This window comes from Telmatherina bonti, assembly GCF_933228915.1.
Source record: "Telmatherina bonti genome assembly, chromosome: 6".
Lineage (NCBI taxonomy): Eukaryota > Metazoa > Chordata > Actinopteri > Atheriniformes > Telmatherinidae > Telmatherina > Telmatherina bonti.
Window position 1 is genome coordinate 33,069,219 of NC_136624.1, and position 17,886 is coordinate 33,087,104.

General features: G+C 39.7%; 1 protein-coding gene across 1 annotated transcript in view; it reads left to right on the top strand.

The window, feature by feature from the left end:
• The window catches only part of scn8ab (sodium channel, voltage gated, type VIII, alpha subunit b), a gene marked incomplete at both ends in the record, with an annotated part of 41,554 nt that extends 23,668 nt beyond the window's left edge, over positions 1-17,886 (top strand). The window contains 16 exon segments of the mRNA XM_079242516.1: positions 877-1,009; positions 1,261-1,499; positions 2,690-2,863; positions 3,046-3,402; positions 3,495-3,668; positions 3,823-4,119; positions 5,450-5,567; positions 5,743-5,897; positions 7,158-7,331; positions 11,885-12,007; positions 14,162-14,446; positions 14,534-14,587; positions 14,711-14,848; positions 15,026-15,130; positions 15,213-15,483; positions 16,721-17,886. Of these exon segments, the coding sequence (XP_079098642.1) occupies positions 877-1,009; positions 1,261-1,499; positions 2,690-2,863; positions 3,046-3,402; positions 3,495-3,668; positions 3,823-4,119; positions 5,450-5,567; positions 5,743-5,897; positions 7,158-7,331; positions 11,885-12,007; positions 14,162-14,446; positions 14,534-14,587; positions 14,711-14,848; positions 15,026-15,130; positions 15,213-15,483; positions 16,721-17,886 (3,963 nt within the window).

The following is a 17,886-nucleotide window of genomic DNA, read 5'->3' on the forward strand; positions in this document are numbered from 1 at the left end:
ATTAACCTACAAATTCTAACCGTCATCCATAAAAAGCAAAGTATCTCAACACTTAATGGTACAGATTCAACTTTTTGTTCCTTACCTTTATTTGACCTGATTTCTTGGGGACTTTGGCATGTGGGCTAACGCTCTTTTCTATCATCTACTCCTATCTTCTTCTAACTGCATCTGTCTGTCACTCTCCTTCTGCTGTTGTCACACTTCTCCTACTCTCTACTCCTTATCCTGGATGGTGCAATTACAAACCTGGATCTTTTATTTTCTGTTACAATTTTTCTCCTCATACTATCAAGCATGGTGGACCTCTCTTTTATCCTCAACCAGTCGACCTGCTTTTATCCCTTTAACCACTCCTCAGATGTAGCATGGTGTAAGCAGCAAATGATGTCTTGGATTCCCCTATATTGACATGACATGCATGCATCTGCATGCAGTCTAATGTTACTTAGGCATTGTTGTCTACAGTTCGTGATAAAGGGGAGGGAGGTAGAAAGTGTATTGTAAATTTTCAAATTAAAGCCACTGTTTTGAAAATGGCTGCTTGTCTGGCAAAATTACAAATAAACCCTGGTCTTTATTTGTAGTTTGTTCATATGAAGACATCTCTAAATTGCAACAGGCATGTGGGAGTTTATTGTATGGACTTTCATTTATTGAAAGTAAAATTTTGCAGGAAACTTCACTGTTTTAAGTGAACAAATTAGACAATTTACTTTTCAGTTGTACTGTGAAGGGATGTGTCTGGCTTTTCTTTTGTCTTCTGAGCAGACTTCAAGCATCACTGATGTTTTAGTTACTGTACAGCTTAATATGCATGTGAGCATGCAGTCAGCTTGGTCTCTAAAGTGATGTGCTCTCTTTTTGTGAGTACAGACTACAGATGTGGAGATAAAGAAGAAGCACTCTGGCTCTCTCATGGTGTCTGTGGATCAACTCAACTCCTCATTCAAAGGAAAAGACCGTGCCAACAGTCAGATGAGTGTGGTCACCAACACATTGTTAGAAGGTGCTCATAGTGCTTGAGCTTTCTTCATGAAAATGGTGCAATCCTTTGCCAGGAAAGGTCAAATGTACTGTATGAGTAGACCAGAAGGAAATATCAGTTCTGTCTCACAAATGGTATATGTGTTGGATTTGGTTTTTACCTGAGATGCAATGACAGCTGATAAGTCTTGAGTTTGCACTAGATCATGCCCACAATTAGACAATTTCAATGTGACATTTTTGTTTTTCGCCTTCTTTTGTTTCTTTCTGCAGAGTTGGAGGAGTCTCAGAGGAAGTGTCCTCCCTGTTGGTACAAGTTTGCTAACATCTTCCTCATCTGGGAGTGCTGCCCCATCTGGCTGAAGATCAAGCACATTGTCTACTTAATTGTCATGGACCCTTTTGTTGACCTAGCCATCACCATCTGTATTGTGCTCAACACTCTTTTCATGGCCATGGAGCACTATCCCATGACTGAGGAGTTCGAAGGCGTCCTGTCCGTTGGCAACTTGGTGAGTTTTTGTCTTGCATAATTTTTTTTTTGTCTTAGGATTTAAAGAGTTGTTTCAGATTTTGCCTCTCTAACCTCAAACCAATTTATCGATGCATCATTTGATATGCGCACTGAAGAGCTCTCAGACTCACCATATACAGTATTCAGATGGGGTCTCATTAAAGATTTAGTTCCATTTAAATGTCGCTATCTAGCCTGACCCCCGGTCTCTCTTCTCCCGACTTAGATCATCCGACCTTTGTCCACTGCATCCTAATTACAAAAAAATCTCTGAACATCGCTGAACTTGCTGACTGAGTCGTCAAATTCTCTTTTCTAACAAAAAGTACTGGCACATCTCCACACATGGACATGCACAGGACTGTTCGAGAATGATTTGGCACAGTGCATATTAACCTCTTCTTTAGCAGGCATTTTGATTTGTCAGTGGTCTGCCCTTGCTTTCAGATATCGCTGTAGCACAACTGTGCAGTGCAGTGGTATTGGCTCTGTGTCAGCACTAAGACAGGAAATGAGGTCATAGACATTGGCACACTGTCCAGAGTGAAACAGGAATTGAACTCATTTGCGTAGAATGTGGATGCTGCAGTGTGAATCACTGGATGTCCTCTGCAGCACTGACTAGACACATGATTTGATGTTGGGTTAATGTTGAGGGAAAGGCCCAGAAAACCACAACTCAGTGCAATTTCTGCTAGACTTTGTTAGCAGTGCTCTTTGACTTTGATGCTTTTATCTGAAGTTGATCATTTAAAATATTTAAAATGCTGAATGTATGTATACATGTGTCCGCAGTCCTACAGGTTTTAAATACTTCCCCACCTGATTCAGATTAATAGATCCAACAACATATCGAGTTCAGCTCAGAGACTCATTTGAATTAGCATGAAGAAAGCCAGAATCTTTGAGAAGTAAAGGTAAGGTGAGATTTATGTACAAATTAGGTTGCCTACATTTATATAGACCAGTGGTTCCCAACTTTGGGTCCCTCAAAGAGCACATTGGGTCTCTAGAGCTTTGACTGGTCAGTGCCAGAGCGATTTCATGAACAGCTGGTGTATTTGCTTTAATTCCACTAAATCCCACTGAAATGTTGTTGGTTTGTGATTGCTACACGATTCCTATTGGTTAGAAATGATCTGCACATATTTCCAACTTTATCTTATTCTATGATTATCTTATCTACAGGTTTTCACTGGCATCTTTGCTGGGGAGATGTTTGCCAAGCTGATTGCTATGGATCCATACTACTACTTTCAGGAGGGCTGGAACTGCTTCGACGGCTTCATTGTGACTCTGAGTTTAGTTGAACTGGGCCTGGCTGACGTGGAAGGTCTCTCAGTTCTCAGGTCTTTCAGATTGGTGAGTGAAAAAGAATAGAAACTCGTGCTGTCCTTTTGGCAGTATATTGAATGTATGACACAAACTTTTGTCATCTCATGTAGCTGAGATTAAGTCTTGTTACAACTTCTGTCATTTAGCATTGAATTGTGGTTTTTATTTATGAAATTAAAAAAAAAAAATGTTTTCTGTTTTTCTTCCAGTTAAGAGTATTCAAACTAGCCAAATCTTGGCCCACTCTCAACATGCTGATCAAAATCATTGGAAACTCAGTCGGAGCTCTGGGTAATCTGACCCTGGTGTTGGCCATCATTGTCTTCATCTTTGCTGTTGTGGGCATGCAGCTGTTTGGAAAAAGCTACAAGGACTGCGTGTGTAAGATCGCACAGGACTGTGAGCTGCCACGCTGGCACATGAACGACTTCTTCCACTCTTTCCTGATTGTGTTCAGAGTTTTGTGTGGGGAGTGGATTGAAACCATGTGGGACTGTATGGAAGTGGCAGGACAGGCCATGTGCCTAATCGTCTTCATGATGGTCATGGTTATTGGAAATCTGGTGGTAAGAAAAGACAAGTGTTACCGTACATACTACAAAATTCTTCCAGTTTGGATGCTTGTGAGTACAAAGTTTTTGTGTGGTTATTTTCCAAGGTGCTGAATTTGTTCTTGGCTCTGCTGCTGAGCTCATTCAGTGCAGACAATCTCGCTGCCACAGATGACGACGGCGAGCCCAACAATCTGCAGCTTGCTGTGGCACGCATTAAGAAAGGGATCGCGTGGTTTAAGGCCAACATGGCGATTTTTGTAGCGACTGTTTTAAAGAAGGTACTTCCCATTACAGAACAAAACAAATAAGCAATTCATGGATGTTGGATAAGCAGATTGTTTTCAGATGAATGTGTTTCTCTGTTAAACAGCTCTGTGATTATGTTACTTCCTAGTGCCATTTTTGTTCATTTTGTTTTTTCACTCTGTCAAGCAGCCTATTGAAGATGAGCAGAAGCCTCTTGATGATATTTTTGATAAGAAGCTCAATTGCATTCCAAACCACACAGTCGACATCAACCGTGAGCTGGACTATCCTAAAAATGGCAATGGCACTACAAGCGGCATTGGGAGCAGTGTAGGAAAGTACATGTTTGATGATGACTACATGTCCTTCATCCACAACCCCAACCTCACTGTGTGTGTCCCTATTGCTGTTGGCGAGTCGGACTTTGAAAACCTCAATACTGAAGACTTCAGCAGCGAATCAGACGTGGAGAATAGTAAAGATGTGAGTTGGAAGGATTGCTAAAGTATGAGAATGACATCACTGTTATTGTTTGATGAATGTTTGGCTGAATTACTGCATGCTGGAGAAAAATATAGCAGTACTTTATTTATAAGACCAGGCAGAGGCCAATTCAAGCACATGACTAAGCGGGGATGATCTTTGCGTGTCATTACTAAATAACAAGTTTTGCTATTTCCAATATAAATAAAACATATTTACTAGAAAGACAACTTTATCAATTTATATAAAGCAAGCAGAACAGTTTTAAGCTGCCACACTGAAGACACAGTTTGCCTGACATTTCAGAACATCCATTTAGACAGGAGCACTGTAACACTGATCCTGAGTGCTGAGCATGCAGACAAACAAAGACGGCAGACGGACTGGGGCAGGCCCAGTAAGAGGACAGAAAGAGAAACACAGTCTGCTGTTTATTATCAATGTAGGAAAAGGACAAGCTAGCCCCAGAGCTTGTAAAGATGCATGATACGTAGGTCACCTTGGCCTGGTTTGTTGTAGGAAGAGAGAAGATAGCACATCTGCATCACTACAGTATCTGCACCAGTTCTATATTCCACAAGGGTCCCTCTAACTAACCATCCACCCATCTTCTCTGCACCACATCCACCCACAGGGCACACTGCAGGGAAAAACACAGAGAGGTCTCCTAGCAGCCAGTTAGAAAAGCAGAAATCCAACTGACTAAGGAAACAGATGAAGGGAGCGCAAATATGTTCCTTTACTTTATGTTTTATGAAGCGAATATTATTCCTCTATAAGCTAATGTGACTCTTTGTGGTTTCAAACTTTTTTCAGAATAAGGCCTCTGTTAGGCCAATGTTAGTTCTCCCTGAATCCCCTTGACAAGACATTACATTACAGTCAAACAACTTCAGAGGTCTGTATGTAGATGATAATTTTAGACAATAATTGCGTTTTTAATTACAACATATCTCTGAATTTCCTCAAGTATATTGAACTAACCTTTTTGCATAAATAAGCATTTATATGAATAGAATAGTCCTTTTTTAAATAACAAATGGAACAATTATTCTTCACTGAAGAATCTTTTACAAGTATTACAATGAACATCTTCACCAGAGCAATTGGTTGCATGACTCTGCAGAACAGGCAGTGTAAAAGGGAAAAACAGCTTTGCTACATAGCTGGAACATTTACTCTTGCAGTAAATTATGGCGTGCATTTGGACCCAAAGGGGCATTAAAGTAATGACTGTACTGGTACCGTGCCACATACACAACATGTGTGCTTTCAACATCTGACATCCAGAGAGAAATTCAAGAGCTTGAACTTGTCCCTTTTGTCCTAGCTGGATGACACCAGTTCGTCTGAGGGCAGCACAATTGACATCAAGCCTGATGTGGAGGAGGTGGCAGTGGTTGAAGTTGTGGAGGAGTACCTTGACCCAGATGCCTGCTGGACAGATGGTGTGTGATATTTATTACTGACTTTGAAGTTAATATTGTGAGAATAACACACAGACATGAGCCCATGACCTACATCCTGCAGTTACGACACAGATGTGTTGTCTGTGCTCGTGCCATACGGTATATCTGCCTCTTTGATGAAAATTAAGTGTTAATGTTTTTGCTTATTACACAGAATGTGTGGCCAAATACAAGTGCTGTGACGTTCCCATCACCCATGGCTGGGGAAAACACTGGTGGTTCCTGAGGAAGACCTGCTATCTGATTGTAGAACACAATTGGTTTGAAACCCTCATCATCTTTATGATCCTGCTCAGCAGTGGAGCCTTGGTAAAAGAAAAGCACACACACACATATTTTTGAGAGCATACTTCTTTTTCTGAAACTACTCGTAAACACCATTTAGAGCTCAGTGTCATTATAAAGTGCATAAAAACAGAGTTGGTTATCGGTTTTACACTAGTCTGATCGATGCAAGAGACAGCATGTCAGCAACAGCTGGAGAAATACTTTAACCCATGTGAACCCAGCGTGACATATATGAAACATACACTTTCTGAGACATTTGGCATCACTTTATGGTTCAAACTTTGCTCAAAATCCTGTGGAATACAATGTGATTTTGTCTTCTGTCCCTTACGGCAGGGATCCCCAACCCTGAACCGAGGACCGGTGTCCTGGAGGTTTTCCAAGTGTCCCTGCTGCACCACAGCTGATTCAAATCGATGTGTATTTAGCAGACATGTGCAGAGCTTGTCTGAGCATGAATCAGGTCTGTTCCAGCAGGGACACTTGGAAAACCTGCAGTACACTGATCCTTGAGGATCATGGCTGGGGATCCCTGCCTTATAACAGACACCAGAAAGCGAAACATTACACTTTAAAAATGTTGACATATCACATCGTAATAAATGCTAAATATCCAAAGGAAAAAAAAAAACTGGTTTTTTTTTATTTCTACATGTTGTTAAAGGGATAAATAAAGACCTCATATAAAAAAAAAAGTGACTTATCTTAACATTTTTCATTGGTTGGGTCTTTATGGGTTAAAAGACCATGTAAATATATGCATGCAACATTTACTTAGAGAAAGTGAACATTTATGTCCATGATTATGGGCAGGCAAGAGTGTCTCCTCCATTCCTTCTGCAGTTGTACTTGATGTTGTTGTTGCTAATGGATGGCAAAGTGCTGTAATGCACCAACCTTTCAACCACAAGAATCCAGCTTAGGTTTGCAGCTTTCTAAGGGAAGAAGGCCTCTGGCCAAATCAAAACCCTTATGTGTTGAAGAATGGATACAGGCTGTGGAAGGAGTCATCATTTTTTTCTTTATCGCTGTTTTTCCTTACAAGTAACAATATTGAGAGTGTAGTCTCAAAGGTAAACAGCATATAGAGTGCTTTACATAATTCAGCACTATTAAAAATGATTTGGGTTATTTAAAAATGTGCCATTTATGAGTTTACTTTTTAAACACCTTTTACATTGAAATAACCTCCCTGCAATTTTTCCAAATTTTAATGCAAGTCAAGAATGAAATTTTAACATCTTTAAAATGCCTGTGTCTGTCCTCTCTGCTTCTGTTTAGGCTTTTGAAGATGTGTACATTGAACAGAGGAAAACAGTCCGCATCATTCTGGAGTATGCAGATCGGGTATTCACCTACATCTTCATCCTGGAGATGTTGCTAAAATGGGTGGCTTATGGCTTTGTCAAGTACTTCACCAATGCCTGGTGCTGGCTAGACTTCTTCATTGTGGATGTAAGTTTTCTTGTAATTTGCTTGTTTACATATAGCTCATTTGTTAATGACCATAATGACCAAAGGAAGGCATGGATTTTACAGGATGCTTCACAGGCCAGTTTAAGTTGTAAACAAGACTATTTGACCTTTCAGGTACCAGGATATGAGGATGAAATGTCTCTTTTGGTGTATGCACAGCTTCTGCAGCACTAAAACTCACTAAACAAAAAAAAAGAAAAAACTTTGAGTGACTTTTCTTGTTTTCACTTAGTTTCCAGCCTTCTGATCATGTACAGTCCTAAATGAAGTGGTATGCTGCAGAATAATAATGGCAATAACCTTAAAAATGGACTGAAATATTACCTCACCACGGGAAGTGGTCTGTTGGGAAAACATTAATTGTTTTTTTGTCCGTATCTCCATTTTGCTGAAGTTGACCGAATGAGCTGAAGTCTCAAATCCTGCTTTGTCTCTCTGTTAAAAAGCTGATGATGTAAACAGATGTTTACATCACCAGTCTTAACCAGTCAGTTTTCAGTAGAAACACCAGTGGCCGCAGAAATTTTAATAATGCAAGTGGACATTTCATTTGGTATTATTGTTAAAAACACACAGAAGGAACCAGCCCACGCGTGTATTTACTGGAAATGTCTCCTGATATGTCAGTTTTATGGCCTGCTTGTAGAAATGTCACACTCCCTCCCTGACAGCTCTTCAGACCCCGCTAATATCTTAAAACACTGAGTATGATTCCAAACTTTAGTAATATCTTAACACTAACTTTAACGACTCAAATAATAATTGTGCATGATAAGTTTCTGACTGTTTTGTATTTTCTGCATCCCTCCATTTAGAAATAGACAAAATGTTTATGATCACTGTGCAAGATTAAACCATAATAAAAATGATTTTAGAAAGTAATTTTTTCATAGAAAACATGTTGGTTCATAAAATATGTACATTATGTTTCATTACCTGCGCCAAGGAGGTTACGTTTTTGCTGGCATTTATCAGTTTGTGTGTTTGTCTGTTTGTTTGTGTTCAAGATAACTTAAAAAGTTATAGATGGATTTTCATTAAATTTTCAGGAGGTGGAAATGTGAAAAGGAAGAACTGATTTAATTTTTTTAGTGATCCGGATCACTGTTTGAATCCAGGAATTTTTTTTAGAACTGTGGCCCTTGGCTGAGGTTTGCGCTCACTGAGTGCTTTTCTAGTTATTATTGTGCAATGAAGACATAGTATGTGTGTATAGTGCTACAGTGTAAAAGAAAAACACTGTAGCTTTGGAGACTCCCAGTTGTGGGAAAGACAGAAAATGTTTTGTGTATCAGAATCTTTATCTGACTTTTTCATTTGTAAGAGATGATAAAGTCAGATGATATTTTACTCCTCTACTGGAATACTAGATAAATGAAGGTTGACCTTGACAAATGGGTCATTTTATTGATTTATTTTTTAACAAATACTATAAACTTCAAATTCTTTTAAGAACAATTCAATTGACTGCCTTTAAATTTTCCAAAAATTCAGAGCTCTTTTTTTTCTCAGAAAAAGGAGTCTCCCTGTTTGCATGTGTACCTGTTTTCTGTCTGTTCATCGCTTTTCTTCCTAATCCGATGTGTTTTATAACTTGTGCGTACATTTTTATTTAAGAATTTTGTTTTTTTGATGTTTCCACAATAGTGAAAAGTGCAGCATCAGGAAAAGCAGCTGAGGCAAAGAGAAAGCAGTCCCAGTGGCCACTTGTGTAAGCACACTCTGAGTCCTCTTAAACGTCTCATAGAAGCACTTTGCGGAGCCATGTCACATACAGGAAACCTCATCTGCCCCAAAACCTTTTAGGTTTGGCTGGGTAACAAAAAGCCCCGCATGTCAGTGTTTGCCCCATCGGCGAAATCTTCAAGTACTTATGGGCCCTTAAACTTAGAGAACCATAATGATGTCTATGAAGGCTCGTATCTGCAGACTGCTGTGAAGGATTAATCAATGTTTATATTGAGGTTTATGATGATGAAACATGGTTATCCTGTTAAATATAAAAATAAGCAAATTACAGTAGTTTACTTGTATGTGATCGGGTTCACTTATCAGCTGCTGGATTTATTTAATGCATGCTTGAAAGGTTGTTTCTAACAAACATGACCTCCCTGTAATCTTTTCAAATGACAGTATTGTTTGTTTATGTGTTTGCTGTGTGTGTGTCTGTGTGTGTGTGTGTGTGTGTGTGTGTGTGTGTGTGTGTGTGTGTGTGTGTGTGTGTGTTAGCTTGGCCCCCATCTATCGTAGCCACATAAATAATGGTTTCCTCTGCCAAGTCATGTCATGCATTCGGCAGCGTTGGTTTGTCTGTCTGTGTCTGTCTTTTAGCAACATAACTAAAGAAAAACCCAACAACTTATGTCTATTTTTTATTTAATTTTCAGGAAATCTCAGAAGAGATTTCACATGTGGTTGATCTCTAATCTGGATCGCTACCTGGATCCAGAAATTTGTTTAAATTCTTTCTCATGGAAAGATTGGAATAATTTTGCCAGTGTCACAAAATAACACCCACAGTCATTGGCTTGGCGAAGATCTACACTCTCTGAAAGTTCTAGTTACAGCCTGCAGTCAGTCCATTCCTCACAGTAGATTTTTTAGCAGGTACTTCAAGTAACAGAACTCCTTTCCCTAATCTCCATCTGCTATATAATATTCATTCATTTATTTTCTTTACCACTTGGTCTAATTAAGGGTCATGGGGAAACTGGAGATTATCCCAGCAATCATTGGGCGAGAGGTAGGGTACACCCTGGACAGTTCACCAGTCCATCACAGGGCACTATATAATAATGTAAAATCATTGTTAAAGTGTCCACAACATACCTGTCAAGTTCTAGGTCTGTGCGCAGTTCTTTCCATGTGGTAAAGGAGGTTATGTTCACTGATGCGTGTTTATTCTTTGCAGGGGCGGGGGGTTTCTCTCTTTGTATCAGTGTTTTTTTCTCCCTATTTGAAAATACAGGAAAAATATGAGAAAATAAAAATTTGGGACGACGTCAGGAAACAGGGAAAAATATGGTAGTTTCCTGGGCAAAACGGGAAACTTGACAGCTATGGTTCACAAGTGTCAGACAAAAAACGTGTAAATTTATTCTCTCAGTCAGTTGTTGTTTTTATACATTTGTTTACATTTTTACCTGCAATGGTTCGAGGTCACGTGGACCAAAAAATGGCCCTGCGATGGACTGGCAAGCTGTCCAGGGTGTACCCCTTTCGCCCACAGACTGCTGGGATAGGCTCCAGCCTCCCCCGTGACCCTTAATCAGGTAAAGCGGTTAGGATAATGAATGAATGAATAAATGAATGAATGAATGGTCCAAAAAAATGATGAATATTTATCCTTTGGAAACTGTTGACATTTACAGACATTAAATTTCACTTCAGTCTCAACAATAGAAGATTCCAAACTTTAAGAGGAAGGAGAATCAGAGCAAGTAACTTTGCCAACCCTTGCTGCTAACTGCACAACATCCTGATGAGTAAAACCTTTTTTTTTTTTACAAAGGAAAATGAAACAAAAAGCATTATTGTAAATATCCCCATTAACACTGACTGGTATACAATATTTTATAGTTGTAATCTGTTTTTTTCTCTTTGGAACTCCTGATATTGCTTAATTTCTTCGGTCTAAGTCCAACTTGACAAACAATTACCAACATAGTTTGATTATTTGTGGCTCGTCTCTCAGATAGTTTGACTTTTCACCAAAAAACATTTAAAAAAAAAAATAGGTGGGAAATAAATCCGAAAAATCCATATTAAAGAAGTGTATTGTGCAGATAGCATCCTCTACCCTAATACTGACCTGTCCTCTTTCTCACAGCAGGTGCCTATAACTGTGTCTCTCTTTAAGTTAAGAGAGACATTGTGCAGCTGTCGAGAGGGACTGAGAGGTCGGTGTTTGGGTGTCCAGGGTAAGGTTTGTGTGTTGTGGTGGGGCTCCTACTTTCACAGGTTATCCTCTCTTCTAACCCTGAAAGTTGTCCTCAACCTCCTGCGTTTTCTCTTCCCACTTTAAGTAAAACGCCCTCTGCTGTGGAAACTGTACTGTTTTGTATTGTGTACTGTGTGTATATTATTGTGTCACATTGATTTAGTGTTTGTGAACACATCTCTCCTCTAATTTATCCCTTTGTTTGACTCTCTTCTCTTCCTCTCACTGTGTCAACCACAAGTTTCTTTCCAGGTGTGCTCACTGTGCTGTTAAGCTGGTTATCACGCTAGACTGGCTTGCCAAACTAAACCAAACACAAACAAGAGCCAACACATTTCAAAAAGAAAAAAAAAGAAACCTCGGGTGCACTTTATTGATCTTTGTATATTGCAATAACTCCTGTTTGACCTTCATGTTATAGAAATATTCTTTCACATAAAGAAGCTATTTTTGTACTTATCTATATGTAATTATTCAGCCATCCTTACAGTTGATATAGGGTCCACCTTTCTCTCTATATCCTCTCTAACTGTGTGGGTCCTCTCTTCCTTTGCTTCTGTCTTTCCTTCTCCTTCTGTCCCTATCTGTGTAGGTGTCTATAGTCAGCCTTATAGCTAATGCTTTGGGCTTCTCCGATCTAGGCCCGATTAAATCACTCAGGACACTGAGGGCCTTGAGACCCCTCAGGGCCCTGTCACGTTTTGAAGGGATGAGGGTAAGACCTAAAACACCAGGCAGCTGGTCCTTTTGCATGCCGATTAAATAAAAGCTTTTAACGCATGCTAGAGATGGCAATATAAAATAAGTCTTAAAAATCTCTCTGAAGGCTGAGGGGAAGTTTTTTTTTTTAGTAACCCCTTTAATCAGTGAGAAGCTTTTTGCATGGACACAGATCATCTCAGATGGTCCTAATGCATCTGATTTGATTTATCATATTTCATTTCATATATGATAAATGTAGCGCTACGTTAAGGCAATTAACAGTGATTTATGCATTAATAGTACTACCCAAAGTAAAAATGGATCCCTCCTATCTACTTACGTGAATGATGCAGCACATATTACAGTAAAAGCTCAGCTCTGTTCTGTGCGAGCTGAGAAACAACCAGAGGATGGTATGTTCTGTCACACCAAACCATTCAGCCTGAACTAAACTGACAGGGTTTTTTTTATTGATTGAGATGCAAATTGTGCAAGACATTCACTTGCTGTTTAAGTGTTTCTGAGGTGCAGAATCTCCCTGCTGTCATATGAGGGACAAATTAAATGATGTGGAAATCTGTGCACACAGATTCTAAGAAAAAGGCCCCTTCCCAATTCCCTCTCTTGTTCTGATCAATTGGCCATACTCCTCCATTTTCAGAGATAAGATGTTCCATTTCTTTTCAGAAGTAAAACGAAGTATCTGTCTAGTCCTTCAGCTGAAGTATTGATGTCATTTGGGTGGCTGGATGACCGCCACTCAAACAAAAGGGGTGCTTAACATTTAAGCAAGGATTAAAAATGACAAGATCAAGCTATTCTAAGTAGTTAAGGCAAAGAGAGTAGTTGGGATTGGGCTTATGTGTGTATAGATTTTACATCTATAGTTCTTCACCCCTGGAGGATTCTGCACTAAAAAAAAAACAGAAAATAAATTTTTTTCCTATGACATGAAATTCCTTTGTGAGCATCACTTGAGTGTGTGATGGGTCAGATTAGCCTCTGGTTGTTGTTGGGCAGAAGAAAACAAACCCTCGTGTCAGTGTCTAGGCTCAGCATTTTCTGACTTTTGCTCTGCCTCAAGTGTCCTGTTATCTGATCTTACCACAGTTTGGCTTTGGCATTGTCACACTGGAAGATCAACAAACTTCTGGTTGCATAACCCCCTCCCCTGCCATCCTTGCTCATTGCTCCTCAGTGATTCTCATTACCATGATTTTCACAGTTACCATTTTGCAGTTATATTAACTTCTCACATCAATGCATTGTTTCTGTATTAATGATATTCAGCAAAACACTGCAAGAACAGAAAAAAATAAGTTGACATTTGATGTTTGTCTCTATGGGTAATTTATTCGCCTTTCTGTTTCCATGGCACCTCTGTGTATGGAAATGCACATTCTGCTTTTGACCTCCCAAATTTACTGCAAATGCTTGTTATATCTTATCTAAATTTCATATGGAGAGATCATCTGTTTTCACAGTAGATGAGCATTGATTGTTCAGATCAACTCAGCATGTCTAAAACACCTGCTGGAGCACAACAAAATGAATATGCCAATCACTGGTACAGTGTTTGAACATGTAGTTTTATAGTAACTACATTTTATAGGAGTGTAACAATATATTATGGCAGAATACAGTTCAGTGCAAAAAAACATAAGTAGCTGCTGAAAGAAGTTAAATGCATTTGTTTAATAAACTGAGCTGTCAGTAAAGCTCCACTGCTGTATGTTTGCAGGGGTTTATATATATAAAATTGTATAACACCTAAAGAAATGGAAAATTATTGTGTATGAGTGCAGATGTTTACATGCATTTGTTCCTAATCTACACAAGCATATTTGCTTTGTTTTACCAGTTATGTTTTATTTAATCACTAATATTCACATCTTAATAAGCAGACATTTGCATTTAGCAGATGGTCTTTTTTTGTGTTGTATTGTGCTGAGTATTGTTACGCTCCCTTTTAGCTTATCACGTTGAGCCGAAACTTGTGTCATGAAGTCTAATGACACAAGTTGGGCTTCTTTTATGGAGAGACAGAGTGTGCATTTTTATGTAAGTGTTTTGATGTTTACATATGTGAACCTCGTTCAGCTGGTGTGTGTGTGTGTGTGTGTGTGACTGCAAAATTAAACTTTTGTTTCCTCACTGCTCTCCTCAGGTTGTTGTAAACGCCTTGGTGGGTGCAATTCCCTCCATCATGAACGTGCTGCTGGTGTGTCTTATCTTCTGGCTTATCTTCAGCATCATGGGCGTCAACCTGTTTGCTGGAAAGTACTATTACTGTTTCAATGAGACGTCTGAGGAATACTTTCAACTGGATCAGGTCAACAACAAAACCGAGTGCTTCGCACTTATTAATGCAAATTACTCTGAAGTCAGATGGAAAAATGTCAAAATCAATTTTGACAATGTGGGTGCAGGATACCTAGCACTCTTGCAAGTGGTAAGAGGCCTTTCATCCTGCATCTTGTTTGTTTCTTTCTGCTGATGTCGAGTGTATTCTGTTACATTGTGACTGCTTACCTCACAGGCAACATTCAAAGGTTGGATGGACATCATGTATGCAGCAATCGATTCCAGAAAGGTAGACTGGTTTCAGCTTTGATTATAAAGTCTGGCCCTTCATAGCTCAGTACAGATTGTTAAGGATTGCTTCTATACAGATCTTTTGTATATCAAATTATCCTATTTTTTTACCACTTAACAGGTGGAAGATCAGCCCCTCTATGAGGACAACTTATATATGTACATCTACTTTGTCATATTTATCATCTTTGGCTCATTCTTCACCCTGAACCTCTTCATTGGTGTCATCATCGATAACTTCAACCAGCAGAAGAAAAAGATAAGCATTATTTTCTTCACTTTAATGATTATATTTTCCCAAAATGTTGTGTTGTTCCTATAGTTTTAGATTGTAAACAGTGAACAGTCTCTTTGTGTAAATATTATTGAGATTTGGACTAAAGCAAAGGCTCTAAAATGTTTGCAGATTATAACCAAATTATTTGTGTCCCTGTACTTTGGAGGTCAGGATATCTTTATGACAGAAGAGCAGAAGAAATACTACAACGCCATGAAAAAGCTAGGCTCAAAGAAACCACAAAAGCCAATACCCAGGCCTCAGGTAAATGCCACTGCTCTCATCCCTATCAAACTGATTTTACTTTTCCAAAATTAACTCCTTTCTTCCTCTACTTTCTCTTCAGAACAAAATCCAGGGTATGGTGTTTGACTTTGTGACGCAGCAGGTGTTTGACATTTCCATTATGATACTCATCTGCCTCAACATGGTCACCATGATGGTGGAAACAGACGATCAGTCTCCGGAAACCGAGGAGGTGCTTTACTGGGTCAACTTCATCTTCATTGTGATTTTCACTGGCGAGTTCCTACTGAAGCTCTTTGCACTGCGTCACTATTACTTCACCAATGGTTGGAACATCTTCGACGTGGTGGTGGTCATCCTTTCAATCGTGGGCAAGTATTCAAAAAGGCTATGGTGTGTGATCAGTGTGAGGCAGCTCGATCAGACAAAGGTTAGGTACTGCCGGTGTAAATAAGCTTGAGTAACAGATGGTTAAGAGACTTTATCCATGCTAATAGACCCAAATTATTTTACTGTAAATAAAGTGAAGAGTCACTGCCAGGAAAGGCTTGTTGATGTAAGTTGTGAAGCTTTAGACATGTAACTTCACTCTCTAATTGTTCTTACAGTTTGTAAGCCTGTGCTCATCTGAGCTGCTGCCTAACATGCTAAAAATGAAAAACATGCCTCATAAAAACTAAAGACCCAATGCGGGAGCAGGCAGGAGGCAGGTGGATGAAGGAATTGAGGATTTATATTGTTAAATAATGAAAAGAACTCCCACAGCAGGGTACAAATGCATAAGATAATCTAAATGCATCATTAGGCAAACAAACCAAACTAAGAAGGCCACAAAAACTAAGACTAGGAAAACGAAGAGGCAAAGACACAAAAATGATAATGATCTAGGACAGAACAAAAGAAACCAAGAGATATATATACTGTATACTGAGAAAAATCAACTGAACGAGGACGAGTTCAAGCAAAGAGCAAATTAAAACTAGGTGTGTGTTGAACAGGAAGTAGGGATGACAGAACATAAAGGTTTGGACTAATGAAACCTAAAACACAACATACAAAGACAGCCAAGAACAGAAACTAGAACAGAAATAAAACAGCTTAACCGATAAGGACCCGGCGTGACATATATGATGCATACAGTTTCTGAGACATTTGACATCACTTTATGGTACAAACTTTGCTCAAAATCCTGGGGAACACAATGTGATTTGTGTCTTCTGCTGCTTCCAGTTCTTTTTAATTTACATTTAGTTAAAGGGACAAAGATCTCATGTTTAAAAAATTTGACTTATCTGATCAGTTTTTCCAAAGCTGGGTCTTTATGGGTTAAGCAAAAACCATAACAGGAAGGCAGAATATGAATCCTAAACACCCCTCAAAAATGACAATTGACCATGTCATAAGATAAAAGTCACAGCTGAAAACATAAAACATCTTTGATACTTGCTGAGGGGACTGTTTCTAGGTATGGACCTGCTTTTACTTTGAGTCTTTTTCTTTTTTTGTTGTCGAAATGAAAGAAAAGGGGAAAAAAATGCTCAGATTTTAGCTATATTTTTGCTATTCTAACTAAAAGTCTTCTATGTCTCCACTTCCTTTCCACCGTAGGGATGTTTCTGGCAGACCTGATCGAGAAATACTTTGTGTCACCGACGCTCTTCAGGGTGATCCGTCTGGCTCGTATTGGCAGAATCTTGCGACTCATCAAGGGTGCCAAAGGAATCAGAACTCTGCTGTTTGCCCTCATGATGTCACTTCCTGCCTTGTTCAACATTGGCCTCCTGCTCTTCCTGGTTATGTTCATTTTCTCCATCTTTGGCATGTCCAACTTTGGCTACGTGAAACACGGGGCTGGAATTGATGACTTGTACAACTTTGAGACCTTTGGAAACAGCATGATCATCCTGTTTATGATAACCACGTCAGCGGGCTGGGACGGCCTGCTGCTGCCTATTCTTAACTACCCTCCAGATTGTGACCCCCTTTTGGAGAATGCCGGCACCCCAGCCACTGGAGACTGTGGCAACCCCTCTGTGGGCATCTTCTTCTTTGTTATGTACATAATCATTTCTTTCCTAATCGTGGTCAACATGTACATCGCCATCATCCTGGAGAACTTCAGTGTGGCCACTGAGGAGAGTGCAGATCCGCTCAGTGAGGACGACTTTGAGACCTTTTATGAAATCTGGGAGAAGTTTGACCCTGATGCCTCCCAGTTCATCACCTATGCCAAGCTTTCTGACTTTGCAGATGCACTTGAACACCCACTCCGTGTCCCCAAACCTAACACCATTGAGCTGATCGCAATGGACATGCCTATGGTGAGCGGAGACCGCATCCACTGTCTGGACATCCTTTTTGCCTTCACCAAGCGTGTGCTGGGTGACAGTGGGGAGTTGGACATGCTGAGGCAACAAATGGAGGAGCGTTTTGTGGCAGCCAATCCTTCCAAAGTCTCTTATGAGCCTATTACCACCACTCTGAGGCGCAAGCAGGAGGATGTATCTGTCAGAATCATTCAAAGGGCCTACCGCTCCTACCTGGCCCGGCGAGGTTTCGTCTGTAAGCGCAAACCGGCCAATAACAAAGTAGAGAATGGTGGTAACAATCAGGAACAAGAAAAGAAGGAGGGCACTCCCTCAACTGCCTCCCTGCCCTCTTATGACAGTGTAACCAAACCTGACAAGGAGAAACAGGATGACAACAATGAGGGCAAGGGAGGGAGGAAAGAGAAAGGAAGAAACCAAAAAGACATCAGGGAATCTAAATGTTAG